This window comes from Pipistrellus kuhlii, unplaced genomic scaffold, assembly GCF_014108245.1.
Source record: "Pipistrellus kuhlii isolate mPipKuh1 unplaced genomic scaffold, mPipKuh1.p scaffold_m20_p_5, whole genome shotgun sequence".
Taxonomy (NCBI): domain Eukaryota; kingdom Metazoa; phylum Chordata; class Mammalia; order Chiroptera; family Vespertilionidae; genus Pipistrellus; species Pipistrellus kuhlii.
This window is the reverse complement of record NW_023425551.1, coordinates 4,271,042-4,288,808: the sequence shown is the minus strand read 5'-3', so window position 1 is coordinate 4,288,808 and position 17,767 is coordinate 4,271,042. Positions and strand designations below refer to the sequence as shown.

Sequence of the window (17,767 nt, the reverse complement as noted above, 5' to 3'; positions counted from 1 at the left end):
CTGTTGTCCTCAGCACCCCCACAGCGGTAAAGGTTGCAGGGAAGCAACATTGGATCCACCACACCCGACTGAAAAAGGCAGAGGGTGACCAGAAGGGAGAATGGAGAATCCAACCCACGTCCGACCCTCTAAAGGTCAAATTTTCCCTTTCCTAGTCGTCCTCATCTTGAGCCCTACAGGGGCAAGTTCCTCTACCCCCTCTCGGCCTACCCTCTATCGCTGGGAAGTTACTCGAACTCTAGATGGATCTGTAATAGCAAATACTACAACAGCCGGGTACCCTACCCTTCATTTTGACCTATGTAAAATGTTTGGAGAAGATTGGGGAAGATCGAGGAAGGGGAACTCTCTAAGATTTGGATACCGGGGAGGAGGAGGGGCAGCAGTCCAAGGCTACGGCTGCGGGGATCGTAGCCTAGAAAAAGGACTATGGCACAGTGAACATTACATCTGCTCTCGGGAAGGTCCTAGTGAGTGCGGGGGTAAAGATAGTTATTATTGCGCTGCATGGGGATGTGAGACTCTTGCCCTCTGGACAACTAGAGATAGGGATATCAGATTCACCAGAGAGATACGCCCAGGGGCTCCAGACCAAGCTGGAACTTGCCGTGTAGGTAACTGCAACCCAGTGAAGCTCGAAATCATCACGTGGAGAGCAAGTTATTGGATGGGAGGGAAGACATGGGGCCTCAGACTCTACGTTTCTGGAAAGGACCCTGGGATTCTCTTTACAATACAAAGAAAATCCTTACCACATCAGGGAAGTCCTATAGGCCCCCTGAGACCCATTCTAGGGCCACCAACTCCCACCTATCATCCCCCATTGAACTTTTCCCCTAGAGTAGCAATTAGAGTAGCAAATAAACTGAAGCCTGGCCAACTGGACGCACCTCTCTACTTCCCCACGAATGTATTAAGAACTTTAGAAGCCATGTTCAGGTTCCTAAACAAATCCTCCCCCAACCTCACGGATGACTGTTGGTTATGTCTCAACCCTGAACCCCCTTATTATTCAGGGATTGCTGTTAACATCTCTCTTGGAGATACCCCACAGGACATAAAGAACATCTCCATGGATGCTGCGGAGGATCACTGCCAGTGGGGTCGTAACCCGAAACTCACCCTCGGGGATCTACAAGGACAAGGGACATGCTTGATGCCTGCTAATTACCCTCTGAAGGACTCTTTCTACGCCTCATCCTGCGCCTCCACCATCCTGCTACCGGAGGAGCCATCTCGGGGAGGAGCAGCCCTGCTGGCTGCCCCTGAAGGGACTTGGTGGGCTTGTACCAATGGGATAACTCCTTGCGCCTTTCCCCCGTTTCTCATAGACAAGGAATCGCCAGGCCTTTGCATCTTAGCACACATACTTCCTCAGGTCTATTACTTCTCTGGGGAAGGGGGCCGAGAACACTTAGGTCTCGCCCCAAACCGGGTTAAGAGGGCCCCAGTCCTTGTTCCCCTTTTACTGGGAATTGGAATTGCAGGATCAGCGGCTGTGGGAACATCAGCCCTTGTTAAGGGGAACCAGGACTACAAAGAATTGAGCCAACAGATAGATACTGACCTTAGCACTCTTGAGAGTACAGTCAGCAAGCTAGAAGGGTCACTGAGCTCCCTAGCTGAAGTTGTCCTCCAGAATAGACGAGGTTTAGACCTACTTTTTCTCAAACAGGGAGGGCTTTGCCTAGCCCTGGGTGAAGCTTGTTGTTTTTATACCAACCACTCTGGAGTCATAAAGGAGAGCCTTAGCCAACTAAGAAAAAGATTAAAGGAAAGGGAGGAAGCCAGGGCCAGCCAGGGGAACTGGTATGAAAACCTCTTTACGTGGTCCCCTTGGCTAACAACTCTTATTAGTGCCTTAGCCGGCCCCCTCCTCATTCTATTGCTAGCTCTAACTGTGGGACCTTGTTTGTTCAGATCTCTGGTAAGTTTAATACAATCCAGAGTCCAGGACCTTAAGATCATGGTTCTCCGAACTCACTACCATAACCTTGCTACGGAAGACAGGGAAGAGGATGAATCAAAGATTTGATTCTCCAGTAAGACCAGTAGGGAATGTGACTGTGACAGCAGGCCTAGCCTAAGAGATAAGGCCAGTTCTTTGTCCTGAGGGGCTAACCAGGGTGTGACAAACCATGTGACAGTCAATCTAGCGGGCCCAAGAGATAGGGCCAGTTCCTTGTTCTGAGGGATCAATCAGGAGTGACTTACCAGCAGTGGAATGGGAAGGGAGGTATAAGAGGAGGGACTGCCCCTCCATCAGGGCTCTCACCTGGGTGTTTGCCGGCTGCTGCGTCAGCCAAGGTTTGAGCCCGGATTCGAATCTGTAATAAACTCTAGCATGCTTAATCAAATTGGCTCCGGTGGTCCATCTCTTGGGGACTCGCTTCGTAACAACTGGTAGGAAGGGCAAAGGTGGGAAAGGGCTGGTCGGGCTCCCACAGACAGTAGCTGAAATTCTGAAGAGATATCTCAGCTGTGAGGAAGCTTGCCCCCCGGTATAGAACACCAGAACTGAGAAAAATGCCCACATAACACCTGGCTGTGAAAAGCAGCAGCTTGGTTGCTTCTGTCAGGAAAAGACGGCTGGAAATGTAGGCACCTTTTTAAGGGGCCAATGCACAAAATTTCATGTGCAGCCATTCACCTTGTGCTCCAGCAGAGGGAAGACAGAGTGGATTGGAGTTGTGTGAACAGTAGGCAGGGTTGGGGGCTCTGGGGTTAGAGGTCAGAAGGCAAACACCTGGTTTCCTGTACTGAGTCATTCTCACATGCTCGGGAGGTCATCAGTCTCACAAAAAACATTTGCTATCCAGGTAGGTTTGCCTGGGGGAAGACAGTTGACCCACCCTTTTGGAAAACACCTTGCCCCACAGTCCTGGAGGTTAATTGTTATTCACACTCTTTTAAGAGATGCCTGCTATCACCACTCTTATTCAACATATTACTGAAAGTCTTAGCCACAGCAATCAGATAAGAAGAAATAAAAGAGTCCAAATTGGAAAGAAGGAAGTAAAGTCTCATTATTTGCAGATGACATGATATTGTACACAAAACACCCTAAAGATTCCACCAAAACACTACTAGATTTAATAAATAAATTTAGCAATGTAGCAGGATACAAAATAAACACCCCAAAATCAATGGCTTTTTTATATACCAATCATGAATTCTCAGTAAGAGAAGCTAAACAAATAATCCCAATTACCACTGCAACAAAGAAATTAAGATACTTAGAAATAAACTTAACCAAGGAGGTAAAAGATTTGTACTCTGAAAAAAGAGATAAAGATATCAACAAGTGGAAGAATATATTGTATTTATGGATTGATAGAATTAACATCATTAAAATGTCCATACTACCCAAAGCAATCTACAGATTCAATGCAATTTGTATTAAAATACCAATAGCATATTTCATAGATCTATAACAAATACACCCAAAATTTATATGAAACCAAAAAAGACTGAATAGCTTCAGCAATCTTGAGAAAGAAAAACAAAGTTGGAGTAATCACAATATCAGATATCAAGTTATACTACCAAGCCACTGTAATTAAAACAGCCTGGTACTGGCATAAGAACAGGCATATAGACCCATGGAACAGAACAGAGACCCCAGAAACCGACTCAAGCCATTATGCTCAATTAATATTTGACAAAGGAGGCAAGAGCATGCAATGGAGTCAAGATAGTCTCTTCAATAAATGGTTTTGGGAAAAATGAACATATGCATGCAAAATAATTGAACTACACTACCAACTTATACCATACCCAAGAATAAACTCAAAATGGATAAGAGACTTAAATATATGTTGTGAAAACATAAAGATCCTAAAGAAACCTACACTGCAACATCTGAGACACCTCTCCTAGCAATATGTTTATGATACATCTCCTAGGGCAAAGGAAACTGAGGAGAAAATAAACAAACTATGCTGGAGGCTAGGAACAGTAGTCAGCATAATAAATGCAGGAGGTCCAGCAAAAGGTTGATGGACACCTTCAGCAGGGCTGAAGATCTGCATATGATTGCCTGCTGCCAGACAGCTGAGGGCAGTTTCCCTCAACCTGATGGTCCTTTATTATTTATCAGGCCTTTCCTTTGATATGTATATCTGCTTTGGTAGAGAGAAAAATGTATGAATAAAAAGTCCTGGCTGAAACTGGTTTGGCTCAAGGGTAGAGCATTGGTCTGCAAACTGAAAGGTCCCGGGTTCAATTCCCGTCAAGGACATGTACCTTGGTTGCGGGCACATGCCCAGTAGGGGGTGTGCAACAGGCAGCTGGTTGATGTTTCTCTCTCATCGATGTTTCTAGCTCTCTATCTCTCTCCCTTCCTCTCTGTAAAAAATCAATAAAATATATTAAAAAAAAAAAAAAAAAAAAAGTCCTGGGTGCAGAGATTCCAGGAGCTTAATCACTAGAACTAAGTTCCTGTCCAGCCCTCCAAAATGCCTTTCAAATTCATATTTCTTATCTAGTATCTTTAATCCATTTAAGCTCAGCACCTTTTCCAGATTCCTGAACCCTTGTAGATGATGAGAAAGACCCCATTAGGACTACATCAAAATAAAAGCTCTGTATAGCAAAAAAAAACATCAATAAAACGAAAAGGGAGCCCACTGTATGGGAGAACATATATGGTAATGATACATCTGATAAAGCATTAATATTCAAAATATCAAAGGAACTCATACAACTTAACAAAAGGAAGACAAACAATACAATTGAAAAATTGGTAAAGTGTCTAAATAGACACTTCTCCAAAGTGGACATATAGATAGATGGCCAAAAGACATATGGAAAAATGTTCAAAGTCACTGATCATTAGAGAGATACAAATGAAAACAACAATGAGGTATCACCTCCCACCTGTCAGAATGACTGCCATCAACAAATCAACAAATGACAAGTGCTGGCAAGAATGTAGAAAAAGGAAATCCTAGTACACTGCTGATGAAAATGCAGATTCCATAACAGCCATTATGGAAAACAGTATGGAGTTTCCTCAAAAAATTAAATATGGAACTGCCATTTGACCTAGTGATCTCACTTTTAGGAATATATCCTAAGAATCCTGAAGCACCAATCAGAAAGAATGTATGCACCTCTATGTTCATAGCAGCACAATTTACAATAGCTAAGATCTGGAAATAGCCCAAGTAGATGAGTAGATAAAAAAAAGCTGTGGTACGTCTATACCATGGAATACTATGCAGCAGTAAAAAAGAAGGATCTTTTACTCTTAGAGACAGTATGGAGGGATCTGGAGAGTATCGTGCTAAGTGAAATAAGTCAGTCAGAGAAATACAAGTATTAACATGATCTCGCTCATATGCGGAATCTAAGTAACAAAATTAACTGATGAACGGAGTGGCTCCAGAGACACGGAAGCATGGAACAGAGTATGGCATTAGGAAGGGAAGGTGTGAGAGGGTGGGTGGGTGGGAGGTAATCAACCAAAGACCTTGTATACATGTATGCATAACCAATGGACACAGACAACAGGGTGGTGAAGGCTTGGGGCAGGGGGAGGGGTGTCCTAGAGGGGATCAATAGGGGAAAAAAGGGAACATGCAATACTTTCAACAATAAAGATTAAATATGTATATTTTAGAGCTTCTGAATATTGTAGAAGGATGTGCAATTATGTTGAGCCTTAGACCTCTCAGGCTGGTCACGGAAGGATGGGAAAGTCACCAGCTGGTGAGTGGCAATAAGCAATCACCTGTCACCTGCTGGTCTCCAGGGGGCCTTGACTTTGCAGCTCTTAACACTTCTTGGAATATCCCTTCTTCCCACCAAAGTTTTATTTTACTGGTTTTTGCTAAGAGACCAATTAGACTATAGTGGAATTCATGGATTCTCAAAAGTCACAGGATGGAGAACTTTATAAATGTGAAGGCTTCTAGCCCAACAAAAAAAGAACTGTAACATATTTATTTATTTATCTTTTGTTAATCCTCACCCTAGGATATTTTTCCATTGGTCTCTAGAGAGAGTGGAAGAGTCAGAGGGGTACAGACAGAGAGAGACATTGGTGTGAAAGAGACATAGCAATCGGTTGCCTCCTGCATGTACCCCAACTGGGACCAGGGATTGAGCCTGTAGCTGAGGTGCATGGCCTTTGCTAGAATCAAACCCTCAACCCTTCCGTCCACGGGCTGATGCTCTATCCACTGATCCAAACCAACCAGAGCTATAATTTATTCTATATATTATCAATTCATGTAGTATTTCAAGTTCCTCAAAGGCGCTCATCTTTTTATTTAACAAGGACGTTTGAATCCAAGTTACAAAACTGGCGTTTTCACCTAAAAGGCAAGCTTCTTCTCTCTCCCTAATCTGGACCTGGCAGCCTCCGCAGAGTAAGCCTCGGCAGCTCATTGCCACCATGAAGGGACTGCTGGCTTTTCTCCTTCACCATGCTGTTTGTTTACTCTGGCTTTTGCTCCAGTGGCACCATTCTCAAGTACCAGTTTAGGTTTCGGACTTCTTGAGAAACCTGCTCTGGCTCTCAAGCCCTTCCCTCCTGCCTGGTTCCACTCGGTGCCTATAACCATAGCCCTATGGGCTGTTACTGCCTCTGTGCTTCAGCCACAGTGACATCCTTGAAGACAAAGATGATACTTTATCCCTTTTTGAATCCTTGGTATTAAGACAGAGTTACAGTCTCCTAGAAGACACCCAGCATATGCAGGAGAGAAGAATGAATAAAGAACCACTGTTTTGCCATAAATGGAAGATAAAACTAATAAGTTGAGATGGGAGAGTTGACTAAATGATGTAGGCAGGCAAGTGAATTGAGCAAGAAGAAAAGCGACCTGTCCTACAAAATGGTTCATTGAAATATTTTCTCAGAATAGATGTGTCCGTGATGTGATTTGAAACTAGCCGCTTAACCGGCTATCCAGCAAATAGCCACCTGTGGGTTATTTATTTTTGTGAAGCTTTATGTGTGAACCTGGAAGGCTTAGGCTGGCCCACCCAAGGTGAAAAGGGCTTCCAGGGCAGGAGTGTGATGCAGCAACACCAGGCAGATGGAGACTTAGGACATGTTGTGGTCCTGGCTGGATGGCTCAGTTCATTGGAATGTTATCTCATACACCAAACCGTGTGGGTTTGATTCTTGGTCAGGGCACATACCTAGGTTTAGTTTCAATCCCTGGTTTTGGGAGGCAACTGATTATCTCTCACATTAATGCATCTCTCTCTCACGCTCTCTAAAAATCAACAAAGCATATCCACAGGTGAGGATAAAAAAAATTTTTTTTTTGAGAAAAACAATCTGTCCATTAGAGATATTTTCTACAGCTGCATACCTCCAGCTTGAGCATCCTGCTGTCCAGCACGCTCTTGTCGGCGGTGGGGTGGCAGTAAGACTCCAGCATGTGAACCACGTCTGTCATCCAGTCCTGCAGCTCCTTCACCCCGAGGGAGAACTGGCTGTGTTCCGCAACAATCCTGTCCAGTCTCGACACTTTCTCCTGGAAACGACAGGCAGACATGCGTTCCCCACTGTCCTTCCACAGACCTCACAGCCTGAGGCTGCTCAGACTGGCAAGCTAACCGTTTGGTTCAAATCACTAGAATTGGCCATAGGCTCAGACACTGCACAGATATGATGCCAATCTGCATGAATCTGAGAGATGTGTGAACTCTTTCTAAATAGTAAAAATGTAAGAACCACTGGGTCAAAAAGCAGAAAAATTATAATTTACTGTCCCTAAACTTAGTTGATATTTTTCTTGATGATAATTGTGATTTTTTTTTTCAGACAGCAGCAATACAATTTCTTCCTATTGCCTCATCAGGGAGACCAATCAAAGTGGTTTCTAGCTGTCACATAATCACATTTGGCTCCTGTGATACCTCATGACCTACATGGTTAGGAAGAATTCTAAAAAAATTATCTGAGATTTAAATTTTAAAAGTTGGGAACCTAAATACGATTTTATTCATTAATTACAAGTCATATCCAACACAGTGAAATTTATGAAGATAAACTTCAGCTCTTACCTCATTCAAACATCTATTGATATTTGGTATCTAAATAAATACAAAGGAATAGAAAGATGTCCTTAATGCATTCTGACTTTAGGTGTGTGCCAGATTTTCTAAAGACAAAAGGAGTAACTTACTCATAGGAAAAGCATGTGTGTAAACATAGTCTATTTACTCCAAGTCTGTATTAGTGTGACTGTGTTGGTGATGTTTTATTGAGGACCTAAATGAGCAGACCAGCAGCGAGTCCATTCTAAAATGGGGGAGGCCAAATTTAAAGACTAACTTACAGCTGGATCCCTACATTCTAAGACCTGAAACGCAAAAGACAAATATAGGGGACAAATGTCACAAAGCACACAAAGCTTCGAGTAGGCTTGCCCCACCAAGTTCAAGACTGGTCTGCATCATGCCAGCTGGACGCTCTAAACAAGATCATACATCTTTCTAGGCTGTTAGAAAAGAAATTTAATCGGTTAAACAAATTAGTGTCTGTTTTGAGCTCTGCTCTGTTGATCGAATTGAAAATCTCAATCAACACAGCCTTGACTATTATGGCATGAATATAAAGAATTTAGAAAAACTTTAAAAAGGGATCCCAAACTCATTTTATTTAGTCTACTAAAATGTAAGCTGCTTTGAATTCTTGTTTTTCTAAAGTAACTTGATCTGAGTGTCCTTAGGCCCCAAACTGAACGTTGCCTGATGTTTATGCATCGGGTTTTCAAAACAGCTCCAGCGCGCATGCCAAGTGAGTGTAAAGGGAATAGGCTGTGCGCTAGTGGAGGCTAGGAAGTCTCTTCTTGGACCCTCCCTCGCTGTGTGTGGAACCACACTGAGATGACGCAGCACAAAGAACAGACTCGCACTGCAAGGCCGGGCGCAGACTGACACGCCTTACCCCTGACCTGGGCTTGCACCCTGCACAGTCCCCCCAATCCCCACGCCCCCCAGACTCCAGATGGGTGGCCTGTCCCACACTCACTCACGGCACCTGCGGGCATTACCTTGGTCACATTGCTTAGCGCTAGATACTGAGCAGACAGCTGCGACACTCTGTGCATAAAGCTCTTGCTGGCAGCTTGTCCTTCCCACAGCTGCTGCGCTTTCTCTTTTAGCCTGTGGAGCTGAGGCGCGTAGCAGTTTATTTCCTCAAGGACAGACTGAAAAGCACAAGCAAGTTACTATTAAGAGGCTGGCGGGGAGCACATCGCCGACGGAGGGGGCTCTGGCCCGGACAGCACGGACATCAACACACAGTGGCGAGCAATAGGTGCGCCCTGGAGCGTGGTGACTTCCAGGCTGTACACGGCACACAGGCTGCAAGACACAAAAAGATCACCTCCGCGGACAGCTGGGAAACACACCATCAGTCAAAAATAGGGCGAGGGGATGTGAGACCTCAGACAGCATCACGGGGTTCCATGGGCTCGTGGGCACCTGGACACAGGGATGTGCACAGGACGGGAAGGATCGGGGGAAGGATGCATGCAGGACCGTAGAACAGGAAGGATGTGCACAGGACGGGGAAGGTGCACAAAGGACAGGGTGGAGACATGACCGAGCGGCCCAGGGCTGTCACCTGGAGCTTCTGCTGCTCCCTCCTCTTGGCTGGCAGGTCGTACAGGCGGTTGCTGCTTTCGTGCACCATCTTCTCGGTTTTACTCAGCCAGTCCTGCACAGGCTCTGCGCTGACTTCGAAGTCCTTCATTTGGATCTTCAGATTCTACCAGGTTTCAGGTGAGATGGGACACACGATAAAGCATCTGGTCTTGATCGCTTTGCCTCACAGCAAAGTCTTTCCCGTTGGTATTCAATCTGGCCCTACTACCCCCCTCCCCTTCTTTCCCTGTTCCCACTATCTGGAACATTCTATCCTTCATTTTGGCACTTGTATTACGTTTTTAAAAATATATATTTTATTGATTTCAGAGAAGAAGGGAGAGGGAGAGAGAGATAGAGACATCAATGATGAGACAGAAGTATTGATCAGCTGCCTCCTGCATGTTCTCCTGGGGATCGAGCCTGCATATGCCAGGCATGTGCCCCAAATGGGAATCAAAAAGTAACTTCCTGGTTTATAGGTCTATGCTCAACTACTGAGCAACACCGGCCAAAATACCTGTGTCATTTTTGAACATCCTTTAGATAAAGCTTTTTACGAACCTACTTTTTTTTAAAAATGAACTATTTCCTAATTATCCAGACCTGGTCAACACTCAAGATCAATTTGCTTAGGGTACAAAACATTTCACTATTTGGCCCTACTCTTCATCACCAGTCTTATCTTTGTTGCTTTCCCCCAAAACCCCATGTGGATGGAACTTCTTGAAGACCCATTCATAGGTGGCACTCATAACTCCCTGGACTTGCACATTCAAGTTCTTCCACCTGAAATGCACACCAGCCTGGCCAAATTCAAAAACTGTTTAGTCTTCAATGTTCAGTTAAAATGCCACCTCTCTGGAAACTTCCTCAACTTCTCCAAATGGAGTTAGTTGCATCTTCTGAAGTGACTAACATATACTGAGCATACCTGTCTTACACTGCAGTCATCTCTTCATGTACAGTTTCTTTCTCTAGAAAGAGCGTTCTTTGAGTAGAGGGGAAAATATAACCCTTTTATATTCCTGACATAGGGTCTGGAACATAAATAGGCAATATATGTTTTTATTAATAGGAAGAAAGGAAAGAAGGAAAGAGGAAGAAAGGAAAGAAGGAAGGAAGGAAGGAAGGAAGGAAGGAAGGAAGGAAGGAAGGAAAGAAGGAAGGAAACATTGAAGGTAATAAGGCAAGCTATTCCTGACCTATCCATCAACTAGTCATCTCTTGAAGTAGATAATCTTGCTGTCAATGGCAGATGCACTACCCTCAAGAGCAAAAGAGCTCAGACCACATTGCATTAACAATCCCTGCAGAGTTAATAGATTTGTAGGCACTACACAAGGATTACCATTCCCTCTTAAATGGAGGATGTCTGCCATGAAAGACTAGCCACCTTTTGCCAGGAAGTGTTATTTAAAAAGGAAAAAAATATTTTCCATGTATCTAAATTTTCTTTTAAGAGGAGAGTTGGTACATAAAACAGACGGCTTCATAAAAAAAGAATTGCATTGTGTTAGTGATTGTTACAAGTATAATAAATTCAATTTATATTATCTCTAGATAAAATTAAATTGTATGAATATTGTCGCTTTGCATTCTTAACTCCTAAAATCTACTATATACATGATACTTGCATTAGTTATAATATGCCTTCTCATCCATAGCATCTTTTAGCCTTATAGAAATATTTCTGTTCATTCTCCTAGAACAACTTCCAAAATGAAGGGGTTTCAAATAGAAGATTAAATGATATGTTTAAAAATTAAAATTGGTTGTCCCTATGGTCTAGGATAAGAGCCCGTACTAAATTCCTCGGTGAGGCTCACACTTCTAGCATTGAACTGTTTCTTAGTGTTATGTAGTCATTCACTTATATTCAGTGAAAATGAGCAAAGTCATTGACAAGGGTACTTGTATATGTTGCGAGTGTGGTTTAACCAACACAATCACTACACAGAATGTGTCCATGTAGTTGGTTATATTATACCTCTAGGACAGATTCCTTCTGGTGAAGATTTGAGTGAAAATTTTTCCAATCCTCTTTTGCATTTGCAATTTTTGCCTGGATACCATCAGCTTTCTCTTTGGTCAGCAGAGAACTCAAAAGTTCCCCTTTAGATAGCATCACATTTAGCTTGTGCTGTCCATTCTCACTTTCTGATGAAAACTCCTATAAAGAAAAATGTAAAAGTAGACATAATAAAATGCTCTCTGCTTTAAAATACATTGATTTTTCACTTCTTTCTCAATAAAATCACAGAGAAGGAATAAACAATTTTATTGTATATATTAAGTGACTGACTCTTTTATCATATCTGAACATTGGGGATAATAATCTTTTGTACCTGATGTATTTGCTGTGAAAATTAAATTAAAAAATCTTTTTCAAGTGCTCAGACACAATGCTTGTCACATAGAGCTTTTATTATTTCCTAAATCCCTATTAATATATATATATATATATATATATATATATATATATGTGTGTGTGTGTGTGTGTGTGTGTGTGTGTGTGTGTAAATCACATGCATTTATATAAATGGACTAATTTCCCTTCTTGCACACAATAATTTCAAGATTTAAAGCAGGGATTTATTTGAAATTTGAGTTTCTTAAGCAAAATTTTAATAAGCTTCTAAAACAGTCAAGGGACATATTTTTAAATTCATTTAAGCTTCATTATTAGAATGAATAACAATCTTACCTGTATCTTCTGAAGACTTGTTTGAACTTCACTAATATTCTGAGGTATATCAAAACATTTGGCGGTAGTGATTTTTGCATTAACCAACCACTGCTGGAAATCCTTGAAGGCTCTTCGAAATCTTTGCTGTAAAATCTGTTCTTTATTCTGACAGCTTTTAGATGCTTGCAAACAAAGACTAAAACCATGATTGGAAGCATTTAAAAGAAAGAAAAAATGATGAAGGAGATTAATGTTTGAGGGAATAAACAATTTTTGGAGTATGCGCTCATGTCATTTAGTGATTATATTAATGTTGAAATCACATGTTAAAATATATAAAGCTTTAGTTTTTTATTTGTATTAAAACATTTTAAATACCAATAAGGTTCATGCTCACCAATTATATTCTTTAATTAAGGCAGAAACTTTTCCACTGTATGGGCTCAGGTCTTTGGAAAATCGACAAAGTTCATTCAGCTGAGACTTAAGATCCTCTGTCTTGGGCTCTGCTTTTTGTAGAGCATCCAGTATCTCCTATTAGGAAATAACAAAACAGAGGGGCAAACGTTTAAATTAGGTAATTTCCACATCTTCACACTGAAAATGCATAAATCATATTATAAATTATTAGTGAGGGAACAAGCAACATATAGATTCAAGGAAGAAATGAGGCCTACTTGCAAGATTCCCCATGGCAAGTAATAGCACGTGACTGACTGTGTGTCCTTTTCTAGCCACAGGTAGGCACTCTGGGATGAAAGGCTGCCAAGAAGTCAAATGACCACGTGATCAAAAAATAACGTAAAGTGGGATGGAAAAAGAAAGGTGAACCAGCCTAAATTGTTTAAAGACAATCTGACCAGGGTGTCAGCGGATATTCGTATTGTTTAAAAATAAAAATAAAAAAATCATTTCAAAGCAAAGCAATACTTATTTTGGTACTTGTGCACAGACAACTAATGTAATGTTGTCTAACACATAACACTAACTTTCACATTAAGAAATTCTTATAATCCACAGGTCTGATTTAAGTAGCAATGGAACCATTTCATAGTTTCATTCATATAATCATCAAATACTTGCTAAATGTGTGCTGTGTGCCCATCATTTTGCTGAATTCTGGGACCCCCGACATGACCGACGGTATGATTCTTGCACCATATTTGAAGAGCTCACAATTGTACGGGTGGGAGAGGCATGTGAATAATCAAAGCCATGGTCCATGACTACACAGAGGATGGTCACTCCGAGCAAATCATCCTGAGTGTCAAGTACACAAATTCTGGCCCCTTGATAAGTGCCTTATAAGGAAAATTAGCAGGTAAATGACTCCCTACATATTTAAATAGGAGTGTGTGGATAATGATATCACCAAGGTGAATAATAATAATAAAGATGAGTAACTGCTCAGAGAACTGTTGCTGTCACTATTTTTATCCTCGGAGATGTTTATCGTGAGATGGCCTAGAATTGTAGAAAACCACGCCTCTCAACAGCCAGGTCTGTGTTGCACTCCTCACCCTATAAATGGAACCTCTGTCCTCCAACTGATCTAAATCAGAAAGCTGAGCATCACCAGGGCCTGGCGAGGTCTCCTCCTCACTCCACACAGGAGCTAACGAGGACTGGTCTGTTCCACCTCTTAGAGAGCTCTTTTCATCAGCTACCTTTGCGTCCTGACTCTCCCAGCCCCCATTCACATCTTTATCATTTCTTTCTAGAATGACACAGTATCTATCACCTTAATTTGCATCCTGTTCTCTAGTTTTCTCTCCTGTGCTTTCTCGTCCCTCAGTAACTTTGTACAGTGGTGCCATTTCTCCACCACATCTATCTGGTCCATTTGTAACCAGACCTCAAGACTCCCCTCAAATAACTCTTCCCAGAGGAGTCTCTGTCCTCCTGCCCACCTCCCAGCGGCTTCTCACTGCAGAGGACACAGCACCTCTTGGCACTCATCACTAGTGAGTGTTTCCGATGGTTTTGAACTTGTTGGCCTTCCCACTTGGACTGTGGCTCTGAGAGGAAAGATGTTCTCTTTGCTTTAAACTTCTTTATTTAGCTTAGTGTCGGCCTACAGGCATCTAAAATATTCTTATTTGCAAAATTCTTAAGTAATACTTATAAAGTTTCTCTCCGAAACCCCAAATGCTCAACTAGTAACTCTACTTTACATCATATTGAATCTTTTATTTAAGGAAGAGCATTATAAGAATCAAAAAAAATGACCATGCACCAAAGAGGTAAATAACAGAGATTCAGTGAGTCACTTACACGTTAGGTGTTATCAAAAGTGAAAAGCTTTGACCAAAAATTTACACTACAATTTTTTTCTGGAATGTTATCACAAATTAAGCATATTATTGGAACCTTTCATTATATAAATATCAGGTTATACACCTGTGTTTCAGTTAAGTCCTGGAATACATATTTTTTTCCTTGGCGGTTAAGAAAAATCCTAAATTTCTCACACTAATAGCCCATGGATATGAAGAAATAAAAGTTTTGGAACACAGTGGACAGGATTTTTGTGTGCTTTGATTTTATACAGTTTATATATAATGATCCATTTTTAGTTTTGAAAAGATTTCTGAGTGTCACCATTTCATTGCAGAAGAGAAAGTAAAGGTCTGTGACAGCTCATGATTATTATTAGGATTGCTAACAATGACAGGCCCTTCCTCACAGCAAAACAAAGCCATGTGAATCTCGCAAATCCATTCTTTTGTAAAACTCTCCTAGGCTTGCATTGTAATGGGAATATTACCTTCATTTTTTAAAAATTGCTGTTCCCAGCTTTATTGAGTTGTGATTGACATAATATTTTGTGCGTTTAAGGTATACAGTATAGTGATTTAATACATTTATATATCATAAAATGATAACCACCAAAGCATTAGCTAAAACCTTTATCCCATCACATAATCATACTTCTTTTTTTATTATCACCATTTTTAGATAAAATGACTACCACAATAAGAGAAAATCTGAGTATTTAGAGAAATGTAGTATTGTCATCAAAAGCATGAGCCCCAGAACCAAATCTGAAAAAGATCAAAGCCCGGACTGTGGTCTTTGAATTGTTTGCACCATTAAACACCTATCTTTATTATTGTATTACCTTTTCATAGGCCTCACCTATTATTTTTACTAATGGAATCAATATAAAGAAATAATGATAGCTCAGAATAGCCATATAATTTAAATACCATAAAATCTTGCTTTTTAAAAATTTCACTTATATTAATGGTAGGGAAAAGAAGGGAAACAGAATGAAAACATCAAAACAGATTTTTTTTTTATATCAGAGTGAACCATACTGACCATGTGGAATAATCACTAACATCTTGTCCCTGTTTTACAGAACTGCTTTCTACACTTTATTCTGGTTGCTTAACCCTAAAGGACACGAAGGACATCAGAAAAAAATATAATCTATAAATACTATAAGTAAAATAGCATAAAGAGATTATTAGAAAGATTTCCTTTGCGGTACACTACCTTTGTTCCAAATACTTGATTTAAAACAAGACAATGTTGGAAATACTACGTGAGTTTCCTACTGGCTGGAACTATTTTTGAAATGTTTATAACATAAATAGCCACAGAGAAGGTTACTTTACTAAAACTTCCTTTTAAGGATCTCTAAGATTCAGAGCATTATTAAACTGCAAATATCTAAAGAAAGTCTTTCCAATAAGCCATTGAACAGTCAAGAAAGAAGCGGGATCTCAAGCGTCTGCCTTTTCTTCACTTCCCCTTTTATGCTTCCCTTTCTCTCCTTCTGAAAGAGCTGCCATTAGTTATTAAAAAAAAAAAAAAAATGTCCGGAAGGCGACCCATGAGCATGACATAGGAGTTCTGTGAACCGTTAATCTTGGCACAGCTGTCAAAACTCCACACAGGAGAGCTGATCAGGGTGCAAACCGTTAGCTGTGTTTTAGGGGCTCACCAAATGTTCCTTTCCAAGCTATACATTCAATCCCGCAATCGTTGGAAATCATTCACTGGCAGGAGCGCAGCTATGACTCTTCGTCTATTTATGCCTCTACCCACAGGCCATTTCTCAGACTGAATGGCTGCATGCAATCTTACAAACTCTTGTACCATGAGAATGAAAGTAGACTATTTCCACTAACAAGAACTGCTTTCAATGGTAAATAATCACTTCTTCTCTCCTCTGTCCTTCTATGTAGAATAGTTAGACTCGGGAGAAAAGAAAACAGATCCGATTTGCAAATTTCATTGGAAACACGTACGTCTCCCAAGTCTGAATGTTGTGTTTTTAGTTAGCAAGAAGGTTTTTCATTTTTTGGTTTGTGTCTTTTAGCAGCGATGAGAACCAGACCACATTTCTAGCACACCCACCAGCAGAGCACAGGAAGCCAACTTACCCGCCCCTTCTCCCAGCTCTCCACTATCTCCTGGTCTGTGTTCTTGCCCTCCAGGAGGGCAAGCTGCTGGGCCCACGCCGTGAGGAGGGTGCTGAGCTGCTCCAGGGCCTGCTCCAGGGCGGCCACTTGGCCCTGGAAGGCCTGCTCCGAGAGGGCCATCTGGCTGGCCAGGCTCTCCAGGCTGCTGCGGGCCCGGAGCGCGCTGTCCTCCCACTGCTGCCAGTCGGCGCGCAGGGCCTGCATCTCCGCCGCCAGCAGCTCGCTCCCGCTGGCCGTGCTGCGCCTCTGCACGGCGGGGGCCAGGGCCTCCACTCTGCTCAGGCGGCCGGCCCCGGTCTCTCTGGAATCCATCAGCTCCTGTAATGGAATATCACCATGGAAACCGAGGAGGCTGAGTCACAACGGGCTTCCAAATATGTGCAGAGGGGCACCCCGTCCTGCTAGGAAGTTTCAGCAAGTGTGCCCCAGGGAGCCCAGGACCGGCCAGCCGCCCACCCCCAGCGATGCCAGCGAGGAGTTCTCCTCCTGGGCACAGGGCAGCTGGCAAACCCAGTTGTGGGATCCCAAACAGCCCGAGGCAGACACACAGGGACCCTGCTGGCAGCTTTGTCTAAATGTGTGCTGCTGGGTGGCCCACAACGGATTGCTCCTACAAATAAGCAAGTCCCTGTTTCTCCCTAACCCAGCGATTCTCAACCTTTTTCATCTCATGGCACACATTCATTACCAACATTCTGCAGCGCACTAAAACAATATATTAATTTTTTTGCCAATCTGACAAGAACATAGGCATAATTTTGATTCATTCCCACTGGATGGCTATTGTTATCCTGGCTATTGTCACTTTTTATTATGGGACAATCTAAGGGAAAAGAGGTCAGTGTCCCGGACCACATAGTCAAGTGTTGCATGTTTGAAAAATCCTTGCAGCACACGGGTTGAAACTCATCGCTTGCTAAACTGGCAGATCAGTGAGCAAGGATTTTAGCAGGACTGTGCTCTGCTCAGGGTCTCTCAGATGGTAGCTTACAAATGGATGGATGAATAAATTAAAACATTACTGAGGGAGGAA

At 42.1% G+C, this 17,767-nt stretch overlaps 1 protein-coding gene across 3 annotated transcripts in view; it reads right to left on the bottom strand.

Moving 5' to 3' along the window:
- SYNE1 (spectrin repeat containing nuclear envelope protein 1) overlaps positions 1-17,767 on the bottom strand; it is a 373,726-nt gene that overhangs the window by 186,270 nt on the left and 169,689 nt on the right. For all 3 annotated transcript variants that reach the window (XM_036414424.2, XM_036414425.2, XM_045573412.1), the window contains 7 exons: positions 16,696-17,052; positions 12,699-12,835; positions 12,320-12,497; positions 11,603-11,785; positions 9,593-9,736; positions 9,018-9,173; positions 7,329-7,493 (listed from right to left, as the gene is read on the bottom strand). In XM_036414424.2, coding sequence (XP_036270317.1) covers positions 7,329-7,493; positions 9,018-9,173; positions 9,593-9,736; positions 11,603-11,785; positions 12,320-12,497; positions 12,699-12,835; positions 16,696-17,052 — 1,320 coding nt within the window. The remainder of the gene's footprint in view (positions 1-7,328; positions 7,494-9,017; positions 9,174-9,592; positions 9,737-11,602; positions 11,786-12,319; positions 12,498-12,698; positions 12,836-16,695; positions 17,053-17,767) is intronic.